Genomic DNA, 22,124 nt, shown 5'->3' on the forward strand with positions numbered 1-22,124 from the left:
CATGATTGTGAGGCTTCCCCAGCCATGTGGAACTGTAAGTCCAATTAAATCTCTTCTTTTGTAAATTGCCCAGTCTTGGGTATGTCTTTTATCAGCAGCATGAAAATGGACTAATACAGTAAATTGGTACTAGGAATGGGATGCTGCTGAAAGATACCAAAAAACGTGGAAGCGACTTTGGAACTGGTTAACAGGCACAAGTTAGAACAGGTTGGAGAGCTCAGAAGACAACAGGAAAATGTGGGAAAGTTTGGAACTCCCTAGAGATTTGTTGAATGCCTTTGACCAAAATGCTGATAACGATATGGACAATGAAATCCAGGCTGAGGTGGTCTCATATGGAGAAGATGAGGAACTTTTTGGGAACTGAGCAAAGGTGACTCTTGTTATGTTTTAGCAAAGAGACTGGCAGCATTTTGCCCCTGCCCTAGACATTTGTGGAACTTTGAACTTGAGAGAAATGATTTAGGGTATCTGGCAGAAGAAATGTTTAAGCAGCAAAGCATTCAAAATGTGATATGGGTGCTGTTGAAGGCATTCAGTTTTATAAGGGAAGGAAAGCATAACAGTTTGGAAAATTTGCAGCCTGACCATGCAATAGAAAAGAAAATCCCATTTTCTGAGGAAAAATTCAAGTGGGCTACAGAAATTTGTGTAAGTAATGGGGAGCCAGATGTTAATCACCAAGACAATGAGGAAAATGTCTCCAGGGAATGTCAGAGACCTTTGCAGCAATCCTTCCCATCACAGGCCCAGAGGTTTAGGAGGAAAAACTGGTTTTGTGGGCTGGGCCCAGGGTCCCTCTGCTATGTACAGTCTAGGGACTTGGTGCCTTGCTTCCCAGCCGCTCCAGCTATGACTAAAAGAGGCCAAGGTACAGCTCAGGCTGTTGCTTCAGAGGATGCAAGCACCAAGCCTTGTCAGCTTCCACATGGTGTGGAGCCTGAGGGTGCACAGAAGTTAAGAATTGAGGTTTAGGAACCTCTGCTAGATTTCAGATGTATGGAAATGCCTGGATGCCCAGCCAAAAGTTTGCACAAGGGTGTGGCCCTCATGGAGAACCTCTGCTAGGGCAGTGCAGAAGGGAAATGTGGGGTCAGAGCCCCCACACAGAGTCCCTATTGCAGCACCACCTAGTGGAGCTGTGAGAAGAGGGCCACCATTCTCCAGACCCCAGAATGGTAGATCTACTGAGACCTTGCACCATGCACCTAGAAAAGCCACAGACACTCAGTGCCAGCCTGTGAAGGCAGCTGAGAGGGAGGCTGTACCCTGCAAAGCCACAGGGGCAGAGCTGCCCAATATGATGGGAACCCAGCTCTTGCATCAGCATGACCAGGATGAGAGACGTGGGGTCAAAGGAGATCATTTTGGAGTTTTAAGATTTGACTACCTCACTGGATTTAGACTTGCATAGGGACTGTAGCCCCTTCATTTGGGCCAATTTCTCCATTTGGAATGGCTGTATTAACCTAATGCCTGTACTCACATTGTATCTAGGACGTAACTAACTTGCTTCTGATTTTACAGGCTCATAGACAGAAGGGATTTGCCTTGTCTCTGATGAGATGTTGGACTGTGGACTTTTAAGTTAATGCTGAAATGAGTTACAACTTTGGGAGACTGTTGGGAAGGCATGATTGGTTTTGAAATGCGAGGACATGGGATTTTGGAGGCGCCAGGAATGGAATGATATGGTTTGGCTGTGTCCCCACCTAAATTTCATCTTGCATTTCCATGTGTTATGGGAAGGACCCAGTGGGAGATGACTGAATCATGGGGACAAGTCTTTCCCATGCTGTTCTCATGATAGTAAGTCTCACAAGATCTGATGGTTTTATAAAGAGGACTTCCCCTGCACAAGCTCTCTCTGCCTACTGCCATCCATTTAAGATGTGACTTGCTCTTCCTTGCCTTCCACCATGATTGTGAGGCTTCCCTAGCCATGGGGAACTGTAAGTCCAATTAAACCTCTTTCTTTTGTAAATTGCCCAGTCTCTGGTATATCTTTATCAGCAGCATGAACATGGACTAATACACTAGGTTACTGCATCTTCTAATCTCAGCAAGACCACGGGGTAACAACTAATCTCAAGGCATTCACTGACCCAGATTATGACAGACATATAAAAGGCTGGAACTTTAAAACTATTTGATTCGTGCTGTCCGTAGTTAGTTATAACAGAAGAAAATGTTGTATGCAACTCCTTTTTTTTTCCTCTACCACCCTCACTGTCTGACAGTAGCCCAAACCAACTCTACTGCAGAAGCATAGTGATTTGTCACATCCTAAAGTGAAAGGGGTAGGAGGGATGGAAACTCATCTTCCTTTCACTAATAAAATGTCAAAGTCATCCAAAATTATGTATTGGTTCACTGTCATGGGAGATATTTAAAATGCTACTTTGGTAGATTCCCGAAGTACTATATCACCTTTTGAGTTGACAATAGATTGGCAGAATAAAAGGCAAGTACAGAGTAGAAGAAGTGAAAGTCCCAAGTAGTTAATGTTTTCAGCTGCATTCTTTACCTAGGAAACTGTATACATTCCCCTGATTTAACTACCACCTATATGCTGATCATACCCAAATCTATCTAACAATCAATGTAGACTTTTCCTCTAAGCTCCAGATTTATAATTCCAACTACTCAGTGAAAAACCTTACCTGAATTTCCCTTAGGCAACTCAAACTAAATAGGTCTAAATTTGAACTTACTACCTTTTCCCAAACCCTGCCCTTTTCTTCCTTCCCCTTTCTCGTCTACCTTCTCACCCAAACCAGAAACCTAAAAGCCACCTTGAATTTTCTTTCATCTTCACTCCTAAATCTAATCAATCACAAGTGCTAGCACTTTCCTCAGTCCTCTCTGACCTACTGTTATTGCCAGGATCAGAACATCACTTGCTTGGACTATTATAGTGGCCATCTAACTGATCTCTCTCCACTAGCCTTGGCCCCCTCAAGTCCATTCTCTACACTTCTGCCAGGGTGATCTTTCTCAAATTTAAATCTAATTAGATCTCTCCTTAAAACTCTTCATGGCTTTCCACTGCTTATAGTCAGCATGGTGTATAAAGCTCTTCAGCAGATTCAGCAGTCTATCTACCTCCCCAGCCTTCTCTCTCTTCCCTTCCACTTCCATTGCAGTGTACATTCCAGCATTAGTTAATTACTTGTAATTCTAGAGATACATCAAGTAGATTTTTGCATCCACACCTTTGCATGTCCTATGTCCTAGAGTTATCTACACCTTCATCTCAATTTCTTCTGCCCCATGACTGCCTGCTGAATTCCTTCCTCTACAACATCTAAAATCCTACTTGTAGGTCATCTCCCCCAATTCTAGACAAATGTAATCACCTCGTTTTCTATATTGCTTCCTATATCATAATACTCCTTATCCTTTCCTATATTACTATGCATGTATGCAAAATATAGAAGTAGCACATCAAAACCCTTATACATTATTACAAATACTTATTTACACTTCTGCCTGCCCTGTATTGTCACTCATTAAGGGCAGAGACCATTTGATATTCAATTTTATAAGCCTGATGCCTACCATAGCATCTGGCACACTTACACTCAGTAAGTATTGGCTATTCTTGAAGAGGATTCTAAAATTTATTCAACTACCTCCCCCCAAAATTGAGAGCCACTACACTCAAACTTGTGATTTAACCTGCAAAAATCACATAAACTGGTAATACCAACATAAGTATATCTTTGTCATATAGTCAGTCTGAAATTGGGATAGTTGAGATATCCTTTTTCTCTATAAGCCTTGTTTTGGTGCTTTTAGAAATCCAAAGGTCTTCATTCAGAAAAAATTTCAAAAACCATTTGTATAGCTCAAAATACCACAATTTCTTAGTACTATTAGATCCTTTCTGTGGAGAGGTTATATAGAGATGTCATAACTGGCCAGTGGCATTGGTATAAGAGCTGTGAAACACACACACACACACACACACAGACATTTACCTACATGTCCTATCTACTCCCTCAAGGAGACAGGAATGAGATCTGTGTCTTTTATATTTATTTTCCTGCACCATTCTTTACACACCATATGTTTAATAGATATGCAATCCTATTTCTAATAATAATGGTGAAGTTGACAGGGAGCCTGTACTACTGGAAAGAATACTAGCCAGGAGCTAGGACCCCTGATGTGCTGTGATGAAATGTAAAAAAGAAAAGTCCCTCTCCACAGCCGGGCATGGTGGCTTACGCCTATAATCCCAGCACTTTGGGAGGCCAAGACAGGCAGATCACCTGAGGTCAGGAGTTCAAGACCAGCCCGGCCAACATGGTGAAACCCTGTCTCTACTAAAAAATATTTAAAAATTAGCCAGGCATGGTGGTGCATTCCTGTAATCCCAGCTACTCAGGAGGCTGAGGCAGGAGAATTGCTAGAACCCAGGAAGTAGAGGGTGCAGTGACCCGAGATTGCACCACCACTGCACTCTAGTCTGTGCAGTGGAGCGAGACTCCATCTCAAAAAACAAAAAAGAAAAAAAAAGTCCCTCTCCTGACATATATATAAATGAGAAGTAATATGAGGAAGAAGTAGCAATTTTCAGCATCTATTACATGTCGGATGCTGATTTGGGCACTTGATGTGTAGTATTGAATTAAATTCTCATAAAATTCCAATGAGATAGGATCATTGTTTCTATTTTACAGGTGAGGGAACTAACTCAGAATCATTTGCCCAAGAACACAGAGCTCATAAGTAGCAGAGTCGGCATCTGTACCAGGCAAAAAGCCTACATTCTCAATTAGTGTCCTACACTGCAAGTGTTTTGTATGTCACATTCTAAAGAAGAAACTTAAAAACCGATAATCAAAATTTTATACATCTATTCCCACTGATCTTCAAACAACTGCATAATAGAAGGAACATTTTTTAAGATTATAGTTTAATAGTTGTGCAGAGTAAAAGCAGTGATGTAGAGGTCAGGAATGCCTCTAGCCCAATCCAGTCTCTACTTTATATGAACTGTGTTTTCTTACTTTAGTTACTCCCTCAGCACATCAGTTTTTGCATCTGTGAAATAAAGAAAATGCTCCCTATTTTACAGGGTGACTATGAAGATGATACATGTACAACCCTTTATAAAGATTTCATAAACAACAATGCTGGCAAATTAACAGCAATAAAAGCTAACAAAAAAACGTGTGAAAACAGAAAGTATGCTTACAGAAGCCAGTAATCTTCCATCTTCCTTCATAGCAAGGTAACGGTTAGCACACACTCCTTTGATAGACACAACTCCTCTCTCTTCTGCTTGAAGTTGTAATTTGACTGTAATGGGAAAAAAAAATTATCTTTGTAGAACCATAGAGGAAAGAGCCTTCTTCACAACATTTATGCAATATAAAGACAAAACACACCTAAGCAACACCTAATCCACTTGGGGGATTGGTGAGGTTGGGGGTATGGGTGAGTGACAAGGAGCACATGTCAACTAAACTGTATGAGAGAGGATGAGATGCAGAACTACTAGGGCACCAGTGCCTTGTGAGTCCCTTGTCGCTCCTATGTCACAGGGTGAGCAGAGAAGGGGGACATATGGAGAATTGTTTCCTTTGTTGGGCAGTTAGCTTTCAATTGCCCCCGTTAACTGTTTACATTTTTTAAAGCGAACATACTTTAAGGGTGCATAAAAGTACCCTCACCATGTGAGAATTCCCATGCTACTGCCTATGTTGAAACTATTTAAAAGTTATTTGCCAATTCTTCATGAATAAAACACAATCTAATAATTCACTGTTATAATTTGAGCTGTATTTTCTTGACTTTTTTTTCTTTTTTGAGTCAGAGTCTTGCCTCTGTCACCCAGGCTGGAGTGCAGTGGCACAATCACAGCTCACTGCAAGCTCTACCTCCCAGGTTCCCACCATTCTCCTGCCTCAGTCTCCCAAGTAGCTGGAACTACAGGCGCCTGCCACCACGCCTGGCTAATTTTTTGTATTTTTAGTAGAGACGGAGTTTCACCATGTTAGCCAGGATGGTCTCGATCTCCTGACCTCATGATCTGCCCACCTCAGCCTCCCAAAGTGCTAGGATTACAGGCGTGAGCCACCGCACCCGGCCCTATTTCCTTGACTTCTACACATCTTATTTCTAGCTTCCTCTTCAATGAAATATAGATGCATTTAGCTTTCTATATGGGATTTTGATGTCTATTTTTTTGTGCACAAATATCTATCTAGTGGAAACACAAAATGCTTATACTTAATTTGCTTATACAGCAAATGATTTTCATAAAATAAGTGTGATGAAAGATTTTCATAAAATAAGATCCTGAGAAAGATGACTTGTCACATTGCATTACCAATATTAAGCAGATTATGGAAAAAAATACTTAATTATGACAATAATGCAATATGGACAAATAATTACATAATTAATTGAAATAAAAATGAAGTAAAGATTATTTTGCTATTCAGAGGCAGCATTCTCCTGCCTAGAACAAAATTCCCCCAAATGTATTTTGGCTACCAGATGTTACATAAAAAACAGGTTCTGGCGTCAAATAATTTAGGAAAATCTTAGTTAAGCCAAGTTAACTCTTTATTACCAAACTTCTCAGAACTCTGCTTATCATAAGATAAGCAAGATAAATGTTTGTCCAACCTATTTTCATAGGTCATCCTATATACTATGGATATGTTTAGTATATTCTTGAGAGCAAGAGAAAAAAATGCAATTTTAGAAATCAGCATATTATCATTTGAATAACATTAGAAATATAAAATAAATATAATTTCCAGGTGTTTATAGGTAGCTAGAGAAATGGCATGAAAAAGCAACTTTTGAAAGTTTCTGAAGTAATTAACTTTGTTAGATATCATTATGTCATAGTAATTTATGTTTTAAAATTTTTCCTATCAAGACAGCAATAGACATGCAAAATAAAACATAATATCTGGGATTAGCTTTAAAATAAGCTAATAGATTGTTTTAAATAATAGATAATAAATTTTTAATAAAGTGGATAGGATAAATAAGATTGACTTGTGTTAACAGTCATTAGAAGCACAGGATCTCATTATTCTAATCTCACTACTTTTATGAATGCTTAAGAATTTACAATTAAAAAAAAATCTTAGCATTTTGTTGAACATTTCATGTCTGAGTCTCCTCTGTGTGTCAGTTACCCCTGGATTCCAGAAAGCATTGCATCATTGAAGCCTGCAGTTACCCAAGTGAAATCCTTCTACAAAATCTTAAAAGATAATACGAAGTCAAAGGAATGTAAGAAGACATGAAACCCAAAAAAGAAGGGTATGAAGTCTTTTTTACAACATTATTGGAAAATGCAGAAAATAAGCTTTGTTTTTAATCAACATAACCAAACTTAATGAGTATGAGCAAATTATTGTATACAGCTCTAAAATGATTCAGATAAGCCATTTTAATGAAGAATGCATTTGCATCTCACTTTAACTCATAAGGGCGTACAAATGCCCATGAGCTAAGGCTGCATAATCAATTGCTATACTTTCTTTCTGTCCCTTATCAATAAACTCTAGCCCAGCTCTAGCCCACCATCTCATAAATGTGTATTACTGGTCATAAGGGTGATTAGGGATATTCATGTATGGCCAGATCAGTACCAGTGACTCAATACTCAAAGTAAATATAATTCATTTACTCATTAACCTTTTGTAGACCTCAACTATTCCACACTCAGGGACTGTTATTCATTAAACCACTAAGCAATAAGCATTAAATGTAGATTCTTGAAAAGTGTTTCCATTGGCATATAATTTTTAAAATATAAGTTTTAAAAATAACCAGAGTCTACAACAAGTTGAGAAAGTCACAAAATCATAGATTTTCTATAAAAATTATCTGAGCTGAGATGCATGAAAAACCTAAATAAACTGAATTCAATATACAGATGATCTCTTCCCAAAAAAGAGATGCACAGCTGCTTCATCTCCTAAATAAATTTGATATACAGATGATCTCTTCCAAAAAAAGAGATGCATAACTGCTTCATCTCTGATAGGAGGAGGAATAAACTTGCCAAAAATGGGACTATGAAGAAACCAGCTGAATTTTTAAGAAACTTTTATTAGCTGCTAATGTGAGGAAGTAGAATTCTGAAGAGCCCTGATCAAAGAGCAATTCCATATCCACCTGCCAGTTCTTTCCCATAGAGCTTCCACTCAGTGCACAAGTACCACACACCAAAGGCTAGGAACAGAACAGAAGGGCTAGAGATCCTCCTCAAGTACCCGGGGCCTTTGCAGACTGCAAGGCAGCAGTCCACTGAAGGCTGGGAGCAGGTCAAATGGCTGAAAGCGATCCTTCTGAGAAGCACTGAGCTTTCACCAAAAACAAAGCCAATGACCAGCAGGATAAAGAGAGATCTTCCAAGATGTGGAAAGCCAGGAGTAGAGTTCAAGAGCAAGGTTAACTCCCCACCAATCCAAACATTTAGCAGCTGCGTTACAAAGGCAAAATGAAATATTTTAAAACTACTCAATTCAATTAACCCAAGAAGGCAGAAAGGGAAAGACAGAAGGTAAAGGACAGAAAGGATAATTAGAAAAATAGCAAAATGTGTGAATTTGATTCTGTCATCATGCTGCTATTTGGTTATTTTGCACACTAGCTGATGCAGTTTCTTCCTAGTGTCATTGGTCTTTATATTTTAGTGTGTTTTTGCAGTGACTGGTACGGGTTTTTCCTTTCCATATTTAGTGCTCCTTTCAGGAGCTCTTGTAAGGCAGGCCTGGTGGTGACAAAATCCCTCAGCATCTGCTTGTCTGGAAAGGATTTTATTTCTCCTTCACTTTTGAAGGTTAGTGTGGCTGGATACGAAATTCTGAGTTGAAAATTTTTTTCTCTAAGGTTGTTGAATATTGGCCCTCAATCTCTTCAGGCTTATAGAGTTTCTGCTAAGAGGTCTGCTGTTAGTCTGATGGACTTCCCTTTGTAGGTGACCTGGCCTTTCTCTCTGGCTGCCCTAAACAGTTTTTCCTTCATTTCAACCTTGGAGAATCTGATGATTATGTGTCTTGGGGTTGATCTTCTTGTGGAGTATCTTGGTGGTGTTCTCTGCATTTCCTGAATTTGTATGTTGGCCTGTCTTGCTAGGTTGGGGAAGTTCTCCTGGATAATATCCCGAAGTGTGTTTTCCAGCTTGTTTCTATTCTCCCTGTCTTTTTCTGGTACTGTAGTCAATAGTAGGTTTGGTCTTTTTATGAAGTCCCATATTTCTTGGAGGTTTTTTTCATTCCTTTACATTCTTTTTTCTCTAGTCTTGTCTTCATGCCTTATTTCAGCAAGATGGTCTTCAAATTCTGATATCCTTTCTTCTATTTGGTTGATTTGGATGTTGATACTTGTGTATGCTTCACGAAGTTCTCATGCTGTGTTTTTCAACTCCATCAGGTCATTTACATTCCTCTCTAAACTGGTATTCTAGTTTACAATTCCTCTAACCTTTCATAAAGGTTCTTAGTGTCTTTGCATTGGGTTAGAACATGCTCCTTTTAGCTCAGCGTAGTTTTTTATTACCTATCTTCTGAAGCCTGCTTCCGTCAATTCGTCCAACTGATCCTCCGTCCAATTTTGCACCCTTGATGCAGAGACGTTGCGATCATTTGGAGGAGAAGAGGCACTTTGGCCTTTTGGGTTTTCAGTATTTTTCCGTTGATTCTTTCTCATCTTTGTGAGTTTGTCTAGTTTCAGTCTTTGAGGCTGCTGACCCTTGGATGGGGTTTTTGTGGGGTTTTTTTTGTTGTTGTTGATGATGCTGTTGTTGCTTTCTGCTTATTATTTTTTTTTTCCTTCAATGGTCAGGTCCCTCTTCTACAGGGCTGCTGCAGTTTGCTGGCAATTCACTTCAGGCCCTATTCTATCTGATTTGCTTCTGCACCTGGAAATGTCACTTAAGGAGGCTGGAGAACAGCAAAGATGGGTGTGTGCTTCTTCTCTGGCCTCTGACCTTGAGGAGCACCATCCTGATGCCAGTAGGATCCCTCCTGTATAGGGTGTTTGACAACCCCTGTTGCAGGGTCTCACCCAGTTGCGTGGCACAGGTAATAGGACCAGTTTACTGAAGCACCTTCTCTCTTGGTGGAGGGGGAGTGCCTCTTAGAGACCTACAAAGAGACTTAGACTCCTATGAAATAATAGTGGGAGACTTTAATGCCCTACTGTCAATATTAGATCAATGAGACAGAAAATTAATAAGGATATTCAGGACTTGAACTCAGCTCTGGATCAAGTGGACCTAGTAGACGTCTATAGAACGCTCTACCCCAAATCAACAGAATATACATTCTTCTCAGTACCACATGGCACTTATTCTAAAATCGACCACATATTTGGAAGTAAAACACTCCTCAGCAAATGCAAAAGAACTGAAATCATAACAAACAGTCTCTCAAAACACGGTGCAATCAAATTAGAACTCAGGATTAAGAAACTCACTCAAAACCACACAATTACATGGAAATTGAACAACCTGCTCCTGAATGACTCCTGGGTAAATAATGAAATTATAGCAGAAATGAAGAAGTTATTTGAAAACGAGAACAAAGAGACAATGTACCAGAATTTCTGGGGCACAGCTAAAGCAGTATTAAGAGGGAAATTTATAGCACTAAATGCCCACTTCAGAAACCTTGAAAGATCTCAAAGCAATACCCTAACATCACAATTAAAAGAGCTAGAGAGGAAAGAACAAACTAATCCAAAATCTAGCAGAAAACAAGAAATACCTAAGATCATAGAAGAACTGAAGGAAATAGAGACAAGAAAAACCCTCCAAAAAAATCCATGAATCCAGGAGATGGTTTTTTGAAAAGATTAACAAAATAGATCACCAGCTAGACTAACAAACAAGAAAAGAGGGAAGAATTAAATAGACACAATGATAAAGGGGAGATCACCACTGACCCCACAGAAGTAGAAACTATCATCAGAGAATACAATAAATACTTCTACGCAAATAAACTAAAAGAAATTGATAAATTCCTGGACACATACACCCTCCCAAGGCTAAACCAGGAAGAAGAATCCCTAAATAGACCAATAACAAGCTCTGAAATTGAGGCAGTAATTAATAGCCTACCAACCAAAACAAGCCCAGGACCAGACGAATTCACAGCTGAATTCTACCAGAAATACAAAGAGGAGCTGGTACCATTCCTTCTGAAACTATTCTAAACAATTGAAAAGGAGGGACTCCTCCCTAATTCATTTTATGAGGCCAGCATCATCCTGATACCAAACCAAGAAGAGACAGAACAAAGAAAACATCAGGCCAACATCCCTGATGAACATTGATGTGAAAATCCTCAATAAAATACTGGCAAACAGAATTCAGTAACACATGAAAAAACTTATCCACCACTATCAAGTCGACTTCATCCCTGGGATGCAAGGCTGTTTCAACATATATAAATCAATAAATGTAATCCATCACATAAACAGAACCAAAGACAAAAACCACATGATGATCTCAATAGATGCAGAAAAGGCCTTTGATAAAATTCAACACCCTTCATGCTAAAAACTCTCAATAAACTAGGTGTTGATGGACCATATCTCAAAATAATAAGAGCTATTTATAACAAACCCACAGCCAATATCATATTGAATGGGCAAAAGCTGGAAGCATTCCATTTGAAAACCGGCACAAGGCAAGGATGCCCTCTCTTACCACTCCTACTCAACATAGTATTGGAAGTTCTGGCCAGGGAAATCAGGCAAGAGAAAGAAAGGGTATTCAAATAGAAAGAGAGGAAGTCAAATTGTCTCTGTTTGCAGATGACATGATTGTATATTTAGAAAACCCCATCGTCTCTGCCCAAAAACTTCTTAAACTGACAAGCAACTGCAGCAAATTCTCGGGATACGAAATCAATGTGGAAAAATCACAAGCATTCCTTTACACCAATAGACAAGCAGAGAGCCAAATCATGAATAAACTCCCATTCACAACCGTTACAAAGAGAATAAAATACCTAGGAATATAGCTAACAAGTTATGTGAAGGACCTCTTCAAGGAGAACTATAAACCACTGCTCAAGGAAATAAGAGAGAATGCAAACAAATGGGAAAATATTCCATCCTCAAGGATAGGAAGAATCAAGATAGTGAAAATGGACATACTGCCCAAAGTAATTGGTAGATTCAATGCTATTCCCATCAAACTACCATTCACATTCTTTACAGAATTAGAAAAAACTATTTTAAATTTCATATGGAATGAAAGAAGACCCCGTATAGCCAAGACAATACTAAGCAAAAAGAACACAGCTGGAGGCATGACACTACCTGACTTCAAACTATACTACAAGGCTGCAATAACCAAAACAACATGGTACTGGTACCAAAACAGATATATAGACCAATGGAGCAGAGCAGAGACCTCAGAAATAATACCACACATCCACAACCATCTCATCTTTGGCAAACCTGCTAAAAACAAGCAACGGGGAAGAGATCTCATATTTGATAAATGGTGCTGGGAAAACTGGCTAGCCATATGCAGAAAACTGACCCCTTTCTTATACCTTATACAAAAATTAACTCAAGATGGATTAAAGACTTAAATGTAAAACCCAAAACCATAAAAACCCTAGAAGAAAACCTAGGCAATACCATTCAGGACATAGGCCAGGGCAAAGACTTCATGACTAAAACAACAAAAGCAATTGCAACAAAAGCCAAAATTGACAAATGGGATCTAATTAAACTAAAGAGCTTCTGCACAGCAAAAGAAACTATCAGCAGAGTGAATAGGCAACCTACAGAATGGGAGAAAATTTCTGCAATCTACCCATCTAACAAAGGTCTAATATCCAGAATTTATAAGGAACTTAAACAAATTTACAAGAAAAAAACAAACAACCCCATCAAAAAGTGGGCAAAGGATATGAACAGACACTTCTCAAAAGACGACATTTACATGGCCAACAAACATAAGAAAAAAAGCTCAACATCACTGATCATCAGAGAAACGCAAATCAAAACCACGATGAGATACCATCTCACAGCAGTCAGAATGGCGATTATTAAAAAGTCAGGAAACAATAGATGCTGGCAAGGCTGTGAAGAAATAGAAACACTTTTACACTGCTGGTGGGAATGTAAATCAGTTCAACCATTGTTGAAGACAGTGTGGCAATTCAAGGATCTAGAACCAGAAATACCATCTGACCCAGCAATCCCATTACTGGGTATACACTCAAAGGATTATAAATCATTCTACTATAAAGACACATACACATGTGTGTTTACTGCAGCATTATTTACAATAGCAAAGACATGGAACCAACCCAAATGCCCATCAATAATAGACTGGATCAAGAAAATGTGGTACACATACACCATGGAATGTCATGCAGCCATAAAAAGGAATGAGATCATGTCCTTTGCAGGGACATGGATGAAGCTGGAAGCCATCATCCTCAGCAAACTAACACAGGAACAGAAAACCAAATACTGCATGTTCTCACTCATAGGTGGGAGCTGAACAATAAGAACACATGGACACAGAGTGGGGAACAACACACACCAGGGCCTGTTGCGGGGTAGGGAGCGAGGGGAGGGAACTAAGAGGATGGGTCAACGGATGCAGCAAACCAGTATGGCACACATATACCTATGTAACAAACGTGCACATTCTGCACATGTATCCCATTTTTTAGAAGAAATTAAAAAAAAAAAAGAAAAACAGTAAAATGGCAGATTTAAACCAACCATATCAACAATCACACCGAATATATATGTTCAACACACCACTAAAAGGAAACAATTGTCAACAAGATGAAAAAACAAAACCTAACTATGTTGTTTACAAGAAAAGCACCTTAAATACAAATATACAGGCAGGTTGACAGTAAAATTGTTGAAAAAATAGGTAAAATACAGACCTTAAGTATAAGAAAGCTGATCTAGCTATATTAATATCTGACAATATAGCCTTGAAGGCAAGTAGTATAACCAGAGATAAACAAGGTCATCATAATCATCTTAAATATTTAGCAGCTAATAATAGAACTCTAAAATATCTCAAGCAAAAACTGACAAGAGAGTAAATCATTAAGAAAATGGAAGGTGTGAACAGCATTACCAATCGTGATTTAAATGATACTGTTTTTTAGATCAAGTAAGTTTTATTTATCTAAGACTTCATCCCCCTAATATAGTCATGTTAAAAACTATGTTCCAAAAAATTAACTGTGGCCGGGCACGGTGGCTCACACCTGTAATTCCAGCACTTCGGGAGGCCTTGGCAGGCAGATCACTTGAGCCCAGGGTTTGCCCAGCCTGGACAACAAAGTGAAACCCTGTCTCTAAAAAATTTTTAAAAATATATATTTTTTAACGGAAAAAAATTAACTCTCCCAGCTTGGGAAGCCATCTATGGCAATTTGCCTACAGGCCTTGAATTGTTCAAATCAATTAACTCCATCTGAGAAATTCCTTTTCCAAAGACACCATAATACTAAGTAATATAGACGGCATTTATTCTGAACTGTTGGTACCCATGGTTCCTTTGTTTGTTTTATCGATTACAGCCTTATTGAGGTATAATTCACATGCCATGCAATTCACCCATTTAAAACATGCATTCAATTCAACGTGCTTTACTATAATCATAGCATTGTGCAACCATCACAATCAATTATAGAACATTTTCATCACCCTACATTCTTTAGTAGTCACTTTCCATGTCCCTAATACCACTCATCCCAACCCTGGGCAACCTGTCTCTATAGATTTGTCTATTCTGGACATTTCATATAAACAAAATGTGACTTGCCTCTTTCACTCAGAATAATGTTTTAAAGGTTTATGCATGTTGTAGCATGTATCAATACTTCATTACTTTTTATTGCCAAATAATAGTCCATTGTATAGACAGACTGATTCATCCCTTCAGTAGCTGATGGATATTTGAACTGTTTTTACTTTTTGGCTACATAAATAACATTGCCATGAACATTCACATACAAGATTTTGTGTAGACATACGTTTTCTTTTTTGGGGAGTATATACCTAGGAGTCAAATTACTGGGTCATATGGTAACTCTATGTTTAATCATTTGTGGAATTGTCAGACTGTTTTCCAATGCAACTTTACATTCTCATCAGCAATATATGAGTTCCAATTATTCCACATCCAGGCCAACACTTGTTATGGTCTGTTTTTGTTTCTGAATTATAGGCATCCTAGTTGACTGTGAAGTAATATCTCACTGTGATTCTGATTTGCATTTCTTGGATGGGTAATGATGTTGAGTATCTTTTCATGTGCTTATTGGCTATTTGGTTACCTTCTTTGAAGAAATGTCTATTTAGATCTTTGATTCATTTTTAGATTGTCTTTTTATTATTGAGTTGAGTTAATTATATGTCCTAGATACAAATCCCTTTCAGACATATGATGTGAGAATATTTTCTCCCATCCTGTGGGGTATCTTTTCACTTTCTTGATGTTGTCCTTTGAAGCATAAACACTTTAAATTTTCATGAAGTCCAATTTATCAATGTTCTTCTTTTGTTGATTGTACTTTTAGTGTCATATCTAAGAAATCATTACCTAATCTAGGGTCATGAAAGTTTACACCTGTGCTTTCCTCTAAGTTTTAGTTTTACCCCTTCTATTTAGGTTTTAATACATTTTGAGTTAATTTTTGTATGTGGTATGTTGGCACAACTTCATTCTTTTGCATGCAGATATGCCCAAATCGACACTTAAAGATCACTACACCCAACACATTCCCAAAAATAAATTATATACTTGACCATGAAACAAGCCTCAATACATTTGAAATGACTGAAATCATATGACATATTAAAGTAGAAATCTGTTAACAATATGATATCTGGAAAATCCCCAAATATTTGGAAATCAAGCAATGCATTTCCAAATAAAACACAGAGAAGGCCAGGTGTGGTGGTTCATGCCTGTAATCTCAGTATTTTGGGAGATGGGTGGATTGCTTGAGGTCAGGAGTTCAAGGCCAGCCTGGCCAACATGGCAAAACCCCATTGTACAAAAAATACAAAAAATTAGCCAGGCACAGTGGCATGCACCTGTAATCCCAGCTACCTAGAAGGCTGAGGTATGAGAATTGCTTGGGCCTGGGAGGCGGAGGTTACAGTCAGCCAAAATAGCATGAATATACTCCAGCCTGGACGACAGAGCGAGAACCTGTCTCAACAACAAGAACAAAACAAACAAATAAACAAACAACAGAGAAAATAAATCTCAAAGAAATTTAGAAGATATTTCTAGTTGTATGATAATGAAAATTCAGCATGTTTAAAGGGAAAATTACAGCTTTAAATATTTGTATTAGAAAAACAAAACGTAAAAAATCTACGCTTCTACATTATGACCTAGAAAAATAAGAGCAAATTAAACCCAAAGTAATAGCACAGGGAATATTTAGCATGTAAAAATTGTACATTTGAATATGTACAGATTAGTAGAAAACAGTCCCAAAGAGTTACCAATTATTTGGGGATAATGAGATAAAAATGCTCTTTTACCTCCACATGCATTTTGATATTTACATTTTTTTCCTCAGTTGTGCATGTTACCTTTATAATAATCATGTAACAATGTTTGCATTGTTAAAACTTCAAAACAATCTAGAATAAAATACCAACTGTGTGGCATATTAAACAGGACTGAAAATAAGCACATTCATGAGTTCAAGGGAGACAGAATTTCTCAATTAAAAAGGGAGTTAACATTGTTACATCCCACATGTAACAATGTTAGCATTGTTAAAACTTTAAAGCAATCTAGAATAAAATACCAACCGTGGGTCATATTAAACATGACTGAAAATAACGCACATTCATGAGTTCAAGGAGGGAGAGAGAATTTCTCAATTATAAAGGGAGTTTGGAGACATATCACCCAAAAGGGGTATGTGAACGTTGTTTGACTTCTGATTAGAATAAACCAACTGTAAAGAAAATATGAGACCGTCAGGAAAATTTTAACGCTAACTGGATATTTTATGCCTTAAGGGAACTTTAAAAATGTTAGCATGAGAAGAGAACTGTGATTATTTTTAAAGTCCTGATCTTTCAGAGATACATATTAATCATTTATTATCTAATATACACTAACACCCACAATCACTTATGTAAGAATTTATGTCATTTTTGTGTGTGTGTGTGTGTGTGTGTTTTCTTTTTGAGACAGGGTCTTGCTGTGTTGCCCAGGCTGGTCTTAAACTGCGGGCTCACAGTATCCTCCTGCCTCGGCATCCCAAAGTGCTGGGATTACAGGTGTGGGCCACCACACCCAGCCTTATGTAGTTTCTGAATAAAACATTTTTGAAATGATCTGATGAAATGACATGATATCTACGGTATACTTCAAAACAATCCAGTGGAGGGGAGGGGTAAAAACAGCTACGGTGGTATAGATGAAATAAGATTGGTCATGTGATGGTAATTGCTGAAGTTGGGTGATGGCTACATGGGGTTCATTATCCTGGTCTGTTTTTGTATATATTTGAAACTTTCCCTAATAAAAACTTCTTATTGTTATAAAAGAACAAAAGGTAACCAAAGGCAGTTCACCAGGTAATCAGAGTTCAGCTGGGGTAACGATATATAAAAGGGTTTAAAAACTGTGTTAATGCTCCACATAAAGCCCGCAAGATGCTTTGCTGATTCCATACAATGGGAAGTCTCAGCCAGCACAGGATACTCGACAGTCCAGTCCAGTGAAGTTAAATCTGGTTACACTCAGGTTAGCTGTTTTGTTGTCACTGTTCCATTTTGGACTTCATGGGGAGGAAAGGTACAATAAAATAATCATTCTTGAGATTTAGAAGACTCTTAATAAGCAAAACCACTGAACCTTATGACACAGCAAAGGCATAAACTAAAGATATACCTCATTTTCTATGGTTAAGGTCTTCTTAAAGGAGTGGTTTAAAATATTAAGTACTTTAAGGTTAGAAATGAAAGGAATTGTATTAAATTTCCACATAAAAAGTAGAGTAAAATTTTCAACACTTTCCAGGAAATGAAATAATATAACAGAAAAGCTAGCAAAAATTTGTTCTGAAAAATGGAGGATGACTTGATCAACTCTTCTGAAGCATAAAAATGATCCAGTCCTTTCTAGGCCTAATGAGGGGAGCTGTCATCTTCTCTCTAGTTTCTGGATATGATAAAATACTAATTTACATTGTTATATAAATGTTAAAAACCCTGGTTTTCACATTACATAAAATCCCTACTTTAATACTTCAACTTTTTTGGTTATACACTTGAAAATTTTCTGCCATAGTTATCGAAAAGTGACAAAAAGTAATGCAAGATATCTTCTCTGTGGGGAAAAGAAAGAGATCAGCCTGTTACTGTGTCTATATAGAAAGAAGTAGACATAAGAGACTCCATTTTGTTCTGTATTTGAGATGCTGTTAATCTGTGACCCTACCCCCAACCTTGTCCTTGCAAGAGACATGTGCTGTGGTAACTCAAGGTTTAATGGATTTTGGGCGTGCAGGGTGTGTCTTTGTTCCTAGAAAAGCTAGGTATTGTCCAAGGTTTATCCCCATGTGATAGGATGAAACAATGTTGCTAAAAGGTTTATCTCAAGGCACAGGATTTTCCTTTAAACTTATTCATGTCACAGAGATCCTTGTTCTTATGTCTTACTGCTAATTTCCTCCCTAAAAACGATCCTATTGTCCTGCCACTCCCTTATCTTTAAGATGGTAAAGATAATTATCTATAAATACTAAGGGAACTCAGAGGCCGGTGCCGGCGTGGGTCCTCTGTAAGCTGAGCTCCGGTCCCCTGGGCCCCCGCTTTTCTTTCTCTATACTTTGTCTCTGTGTCTTATTTCTTTTCTCAAGTCTCTCGTTCCACCTAACGAGAAACACCCACAGGTGTGGAGGGGTAGGCGACCCCTTCACTTCTCCATGATAATCATATGAAGCTGGCCTCCTGAAAAGTACTTAATAAATACTGTAAAATAGGATATTCCTTTTCATTGTATAAAATGGACATTCCTTTTTTGGGGGGTAGAGGGGGGTGGTGGTGGTGGAGTCTTGCTCTGTCGCCCAGGCCAGAGTGCAGTGTGGTGTGACCTCGGGTCATTGCAACTTCCACCTGCTGGGTTCAAGCAATTCTTCTGCCTCAGCCTCCCAAGTAGCTGGGACTACAGGTACACGCTGCCATGCCCGGCTAATTTTTGTATTTTAGTAGAGACAGGGTTTCACCATGTTGCCCAGGCTGCTTGCAAACTCCTGAGCTCAAGCAGTCCACCCACCTCAGCCTCCCAAAGTGCTGGGATTACAGGCATGAGCCACCGCGTCCAGTCAGGACATTCCTTTATATTCTATGAAAACACTCCTGGCTGGGTGCAGTGGCTCACACCTGTAATCCCAGCACTTTCAGAGGCCAAGGTGGGAGGACTGCTTGAGCCCAGGACTTTGAGACCACCCTGGACAAAACAGGGAGACCCCCATATCTACAAAAAATTAAAAAATTACCCAGGTATAGTGGCAGGTACCTGCAGTCCTAACTACTTGGGGGGCTGAGGCAAGAGGATTCCAAAGCTGACACTGTACTCCAACCTGGGCAACAGAGTGAGACCCTATTTCAAAAAAGAGGAGGGAGCATATTAAAATTTTTTTTTTTTTTTTTTTTTTGAGACGGAGTCTCGCTCTGTCACCCAGGCTGCAGTGCACTGGCCGGATCTCAGCTCACTGCAAGCTCCGCCTCCCAGGTTCACGCCATTCTCCTGCCTCAGCCTCCCGAGTAGCTGGGACTACAGGCGCCCGCCACCTCGCCCGGCTAGTTTTTTGTATTTTTTAGTAGAGACGGGGTTTCACCGTGTCAGCCAGGATGGTCTCGATCTCCTGACCTCGTGATCCACCCGTCTCGGCCTCCCAAAGTGCTGGGATTACAGGCATGAGCCACCATGCCCAGCCAAAAGGAATATTTTTAAAAATTTTAATATGCGGCCGGGCGCGGTGGCTCAAGCCTGTAATCCCAGCACTTTGGGAGGCCGAGACGGGTGGATCACGAGGTCAGGAGATCGAGACCATCCTGGCTAACACAGTGAAACCCCTCTACTAAAAATACAAAAAATTAGCTGGGCGTGGTGGTGGGCGCCTGTAGTCCCAGCTACTCGGGAGGCTGAGGCAGGAGAATTGCTTGATCCCAGGAGGCTGAGGTTGCAGTAGGCCGAGATTGCACCACTGCACTCCAGCCTGGGTGACAGAGTGAGACTCCCATCTCTCTCTCTATATATATACACACATAGATATATATATGTATATGTATATGTATACACACACACATATATATCTATGTGTGTGTGTGTGTGTGTGTATATATATTCCTTTTGGTGTATACAAAGTACCTATTAATATGAGAGGGAGCTCTTATATTTTTCCTTCCTCCACTCAGAGTAATTTTGTATCATACATGTCTGTCCCTCACCAACTGATGGTGAGCTTTTTGAGGGTAGGGAACTGTACTTTATCCATCTCTGTATCCCTAGCAGTGGCACACTGCCCAACACACAACAGAATTGAGTGAATGTTAAATGAAAGTACCTCAGGGAAAAGAATGACAGGTAAGATGGTGAATGAGATATTGTGAAAAAATGTCCCAGTATTAAGTCCCTCACAATGCTAAAGCATGAAGAAAATGCAAGGTTTACAGAGGCCAAAATTAGGAAAAAGAAAAGCAGAAATTCAAAAAGAAAATCAAAAGATGCAGCGTGATTTTTTTTTAATGTATCAACTTAGCTAGGCTGCAGTCCCCAGTAATTCAGTGAAACACTAATCTATGTGTTGCTGTGAAGGTACTTTGTAAATGTGATTAAAGTCCACAATCAATTGACTTTGAGTAAGAAGATTAATCTTGAAAATGTTGAAGGCCTGTTTCAATCAGTTGAAAGGCCTTCTGAGCAGAGCTGAAGCTTCCCAGCAGAAATTCTGCCTGTGGACAGCCACTTCAGCCTATGCCAGAGAATTCTAGCCTGCCAGTTCTGCCAGCCTGCCTATGGATCTCGGACTTGCCTCACCAGCCCCCACTATGGTGTAAGCCAACTCCTTCCAATACATCTCTAAATATATATATTTTTTAAAAAGGAGAAAGAATTGCAGCCATGTGATTGGTGTCATACTGGAGTTCTATACAGGTGCTAGGAGACTACAGAATAGGACATATCTATTATTAAATGAAAAGGCTGGGAATATTTCTAGGGGGGTGAGTTTTGAGCTAAGTTTTGGAGTATAGATAGAAGATAACCACATGAACAAGGTATTGGCAAGGGGGAGACAAGAGAGAATGATATTCTGGGTAGAATGTCATTCCAGGACTGAGGCATGAAACAGCCATGCCTGTTCTAAACACTCAGGTCCTAGACACCTTGAGCAATCAGCAAAACCCAGGCTGAGAAGCTCCATAGATCAAACAACCCAATTTCTTTAGCAAGTAATTGCAAGGGAGAAAAAAGGATAGAAGGAAGACATGACAAGAACACAGCTAAAAATTCATATATTTTCAAAGGCCACAGTAAAGCAGATATTTTAGAATACCTATTTCTATGATAAAAACTATTGAGTAAAATAAAGAAGTGACTGAAATAAGTCTACACTTTCACTGGGGAAGCCAGGCTGTGATAGAGACAGGGCATAGAAGGCTTCTGAGGTGGTTGGCAAAGTTTCATTTTTTGACCTGAGCGACAGTTATAAGAATGGTCACACAGGAATAATTCTCTAAAGTACAAGTTTTTTAATGTGATGTTCTGCGTTTGTATTTTACATTTTTATAATTTTTTTTAAAGGCTGTGCTAAAAGACCTTTCTAAATTGGACTTTAGACGCCGCCTTAACCCGGCCCATTTTAACAAGCTGTAGGTGACTTCCTAGAGTCAGTTTTTGGATATATGGAAGTCAACAATTTTGGTAAACATAGACTTCTGGTAGCTTTCTAATGTTGATATTAAATCTAGTAAGACCTGAACTTAGACAAATAAAGAGTATGTTATCCAAGCTTTAAATTCAATTTTTTAAAATGATGCCACATAAAAGCAAAAGCTCTAAACCACAAAATTGAAGAATCTCATCATAAAGCAAA

At 38.9% G+C, this 22,124-nt stretch overlaps 1 protein-coding gene across 2 annotated transcripts in view; it reads right to left on the reverse strand.

Annotated features, from left to right (window-relative positions):
• The window catches only part of FGF2 (fibroblast growth factor 2), a 73,968-nt gene that overhangs the window by 16,568 nt on the left and 35,276 nt on the right, over window positions 1–22,124 (reverse strand). For both annotated transcript variants that reach the window (XM_031664301.1, XM_031664300.1), the window contains exon 2: window positions 5,210–5,313. In XM_031664301.1, coding sequence (XP_031520161.1) covers window positions 5,210–5,313 — 104 coding nt within the window. The remainder of the gene's footprint in view (window positions 1–5,209; window positions 5,314–22,124) is intronic.

Source organism: Papio anubis, chromosome 3, assembly GCF_008728515.1.
Source record: "Papio anubis isolate 15944 chromosome 3, Panubis1.0, whole genome shotgun sequence".
NCBI lineage: Eukaryota > Metazoa > Chordata > Mammalia > Primates > Cercopithecidae > Papio > Papio anubis.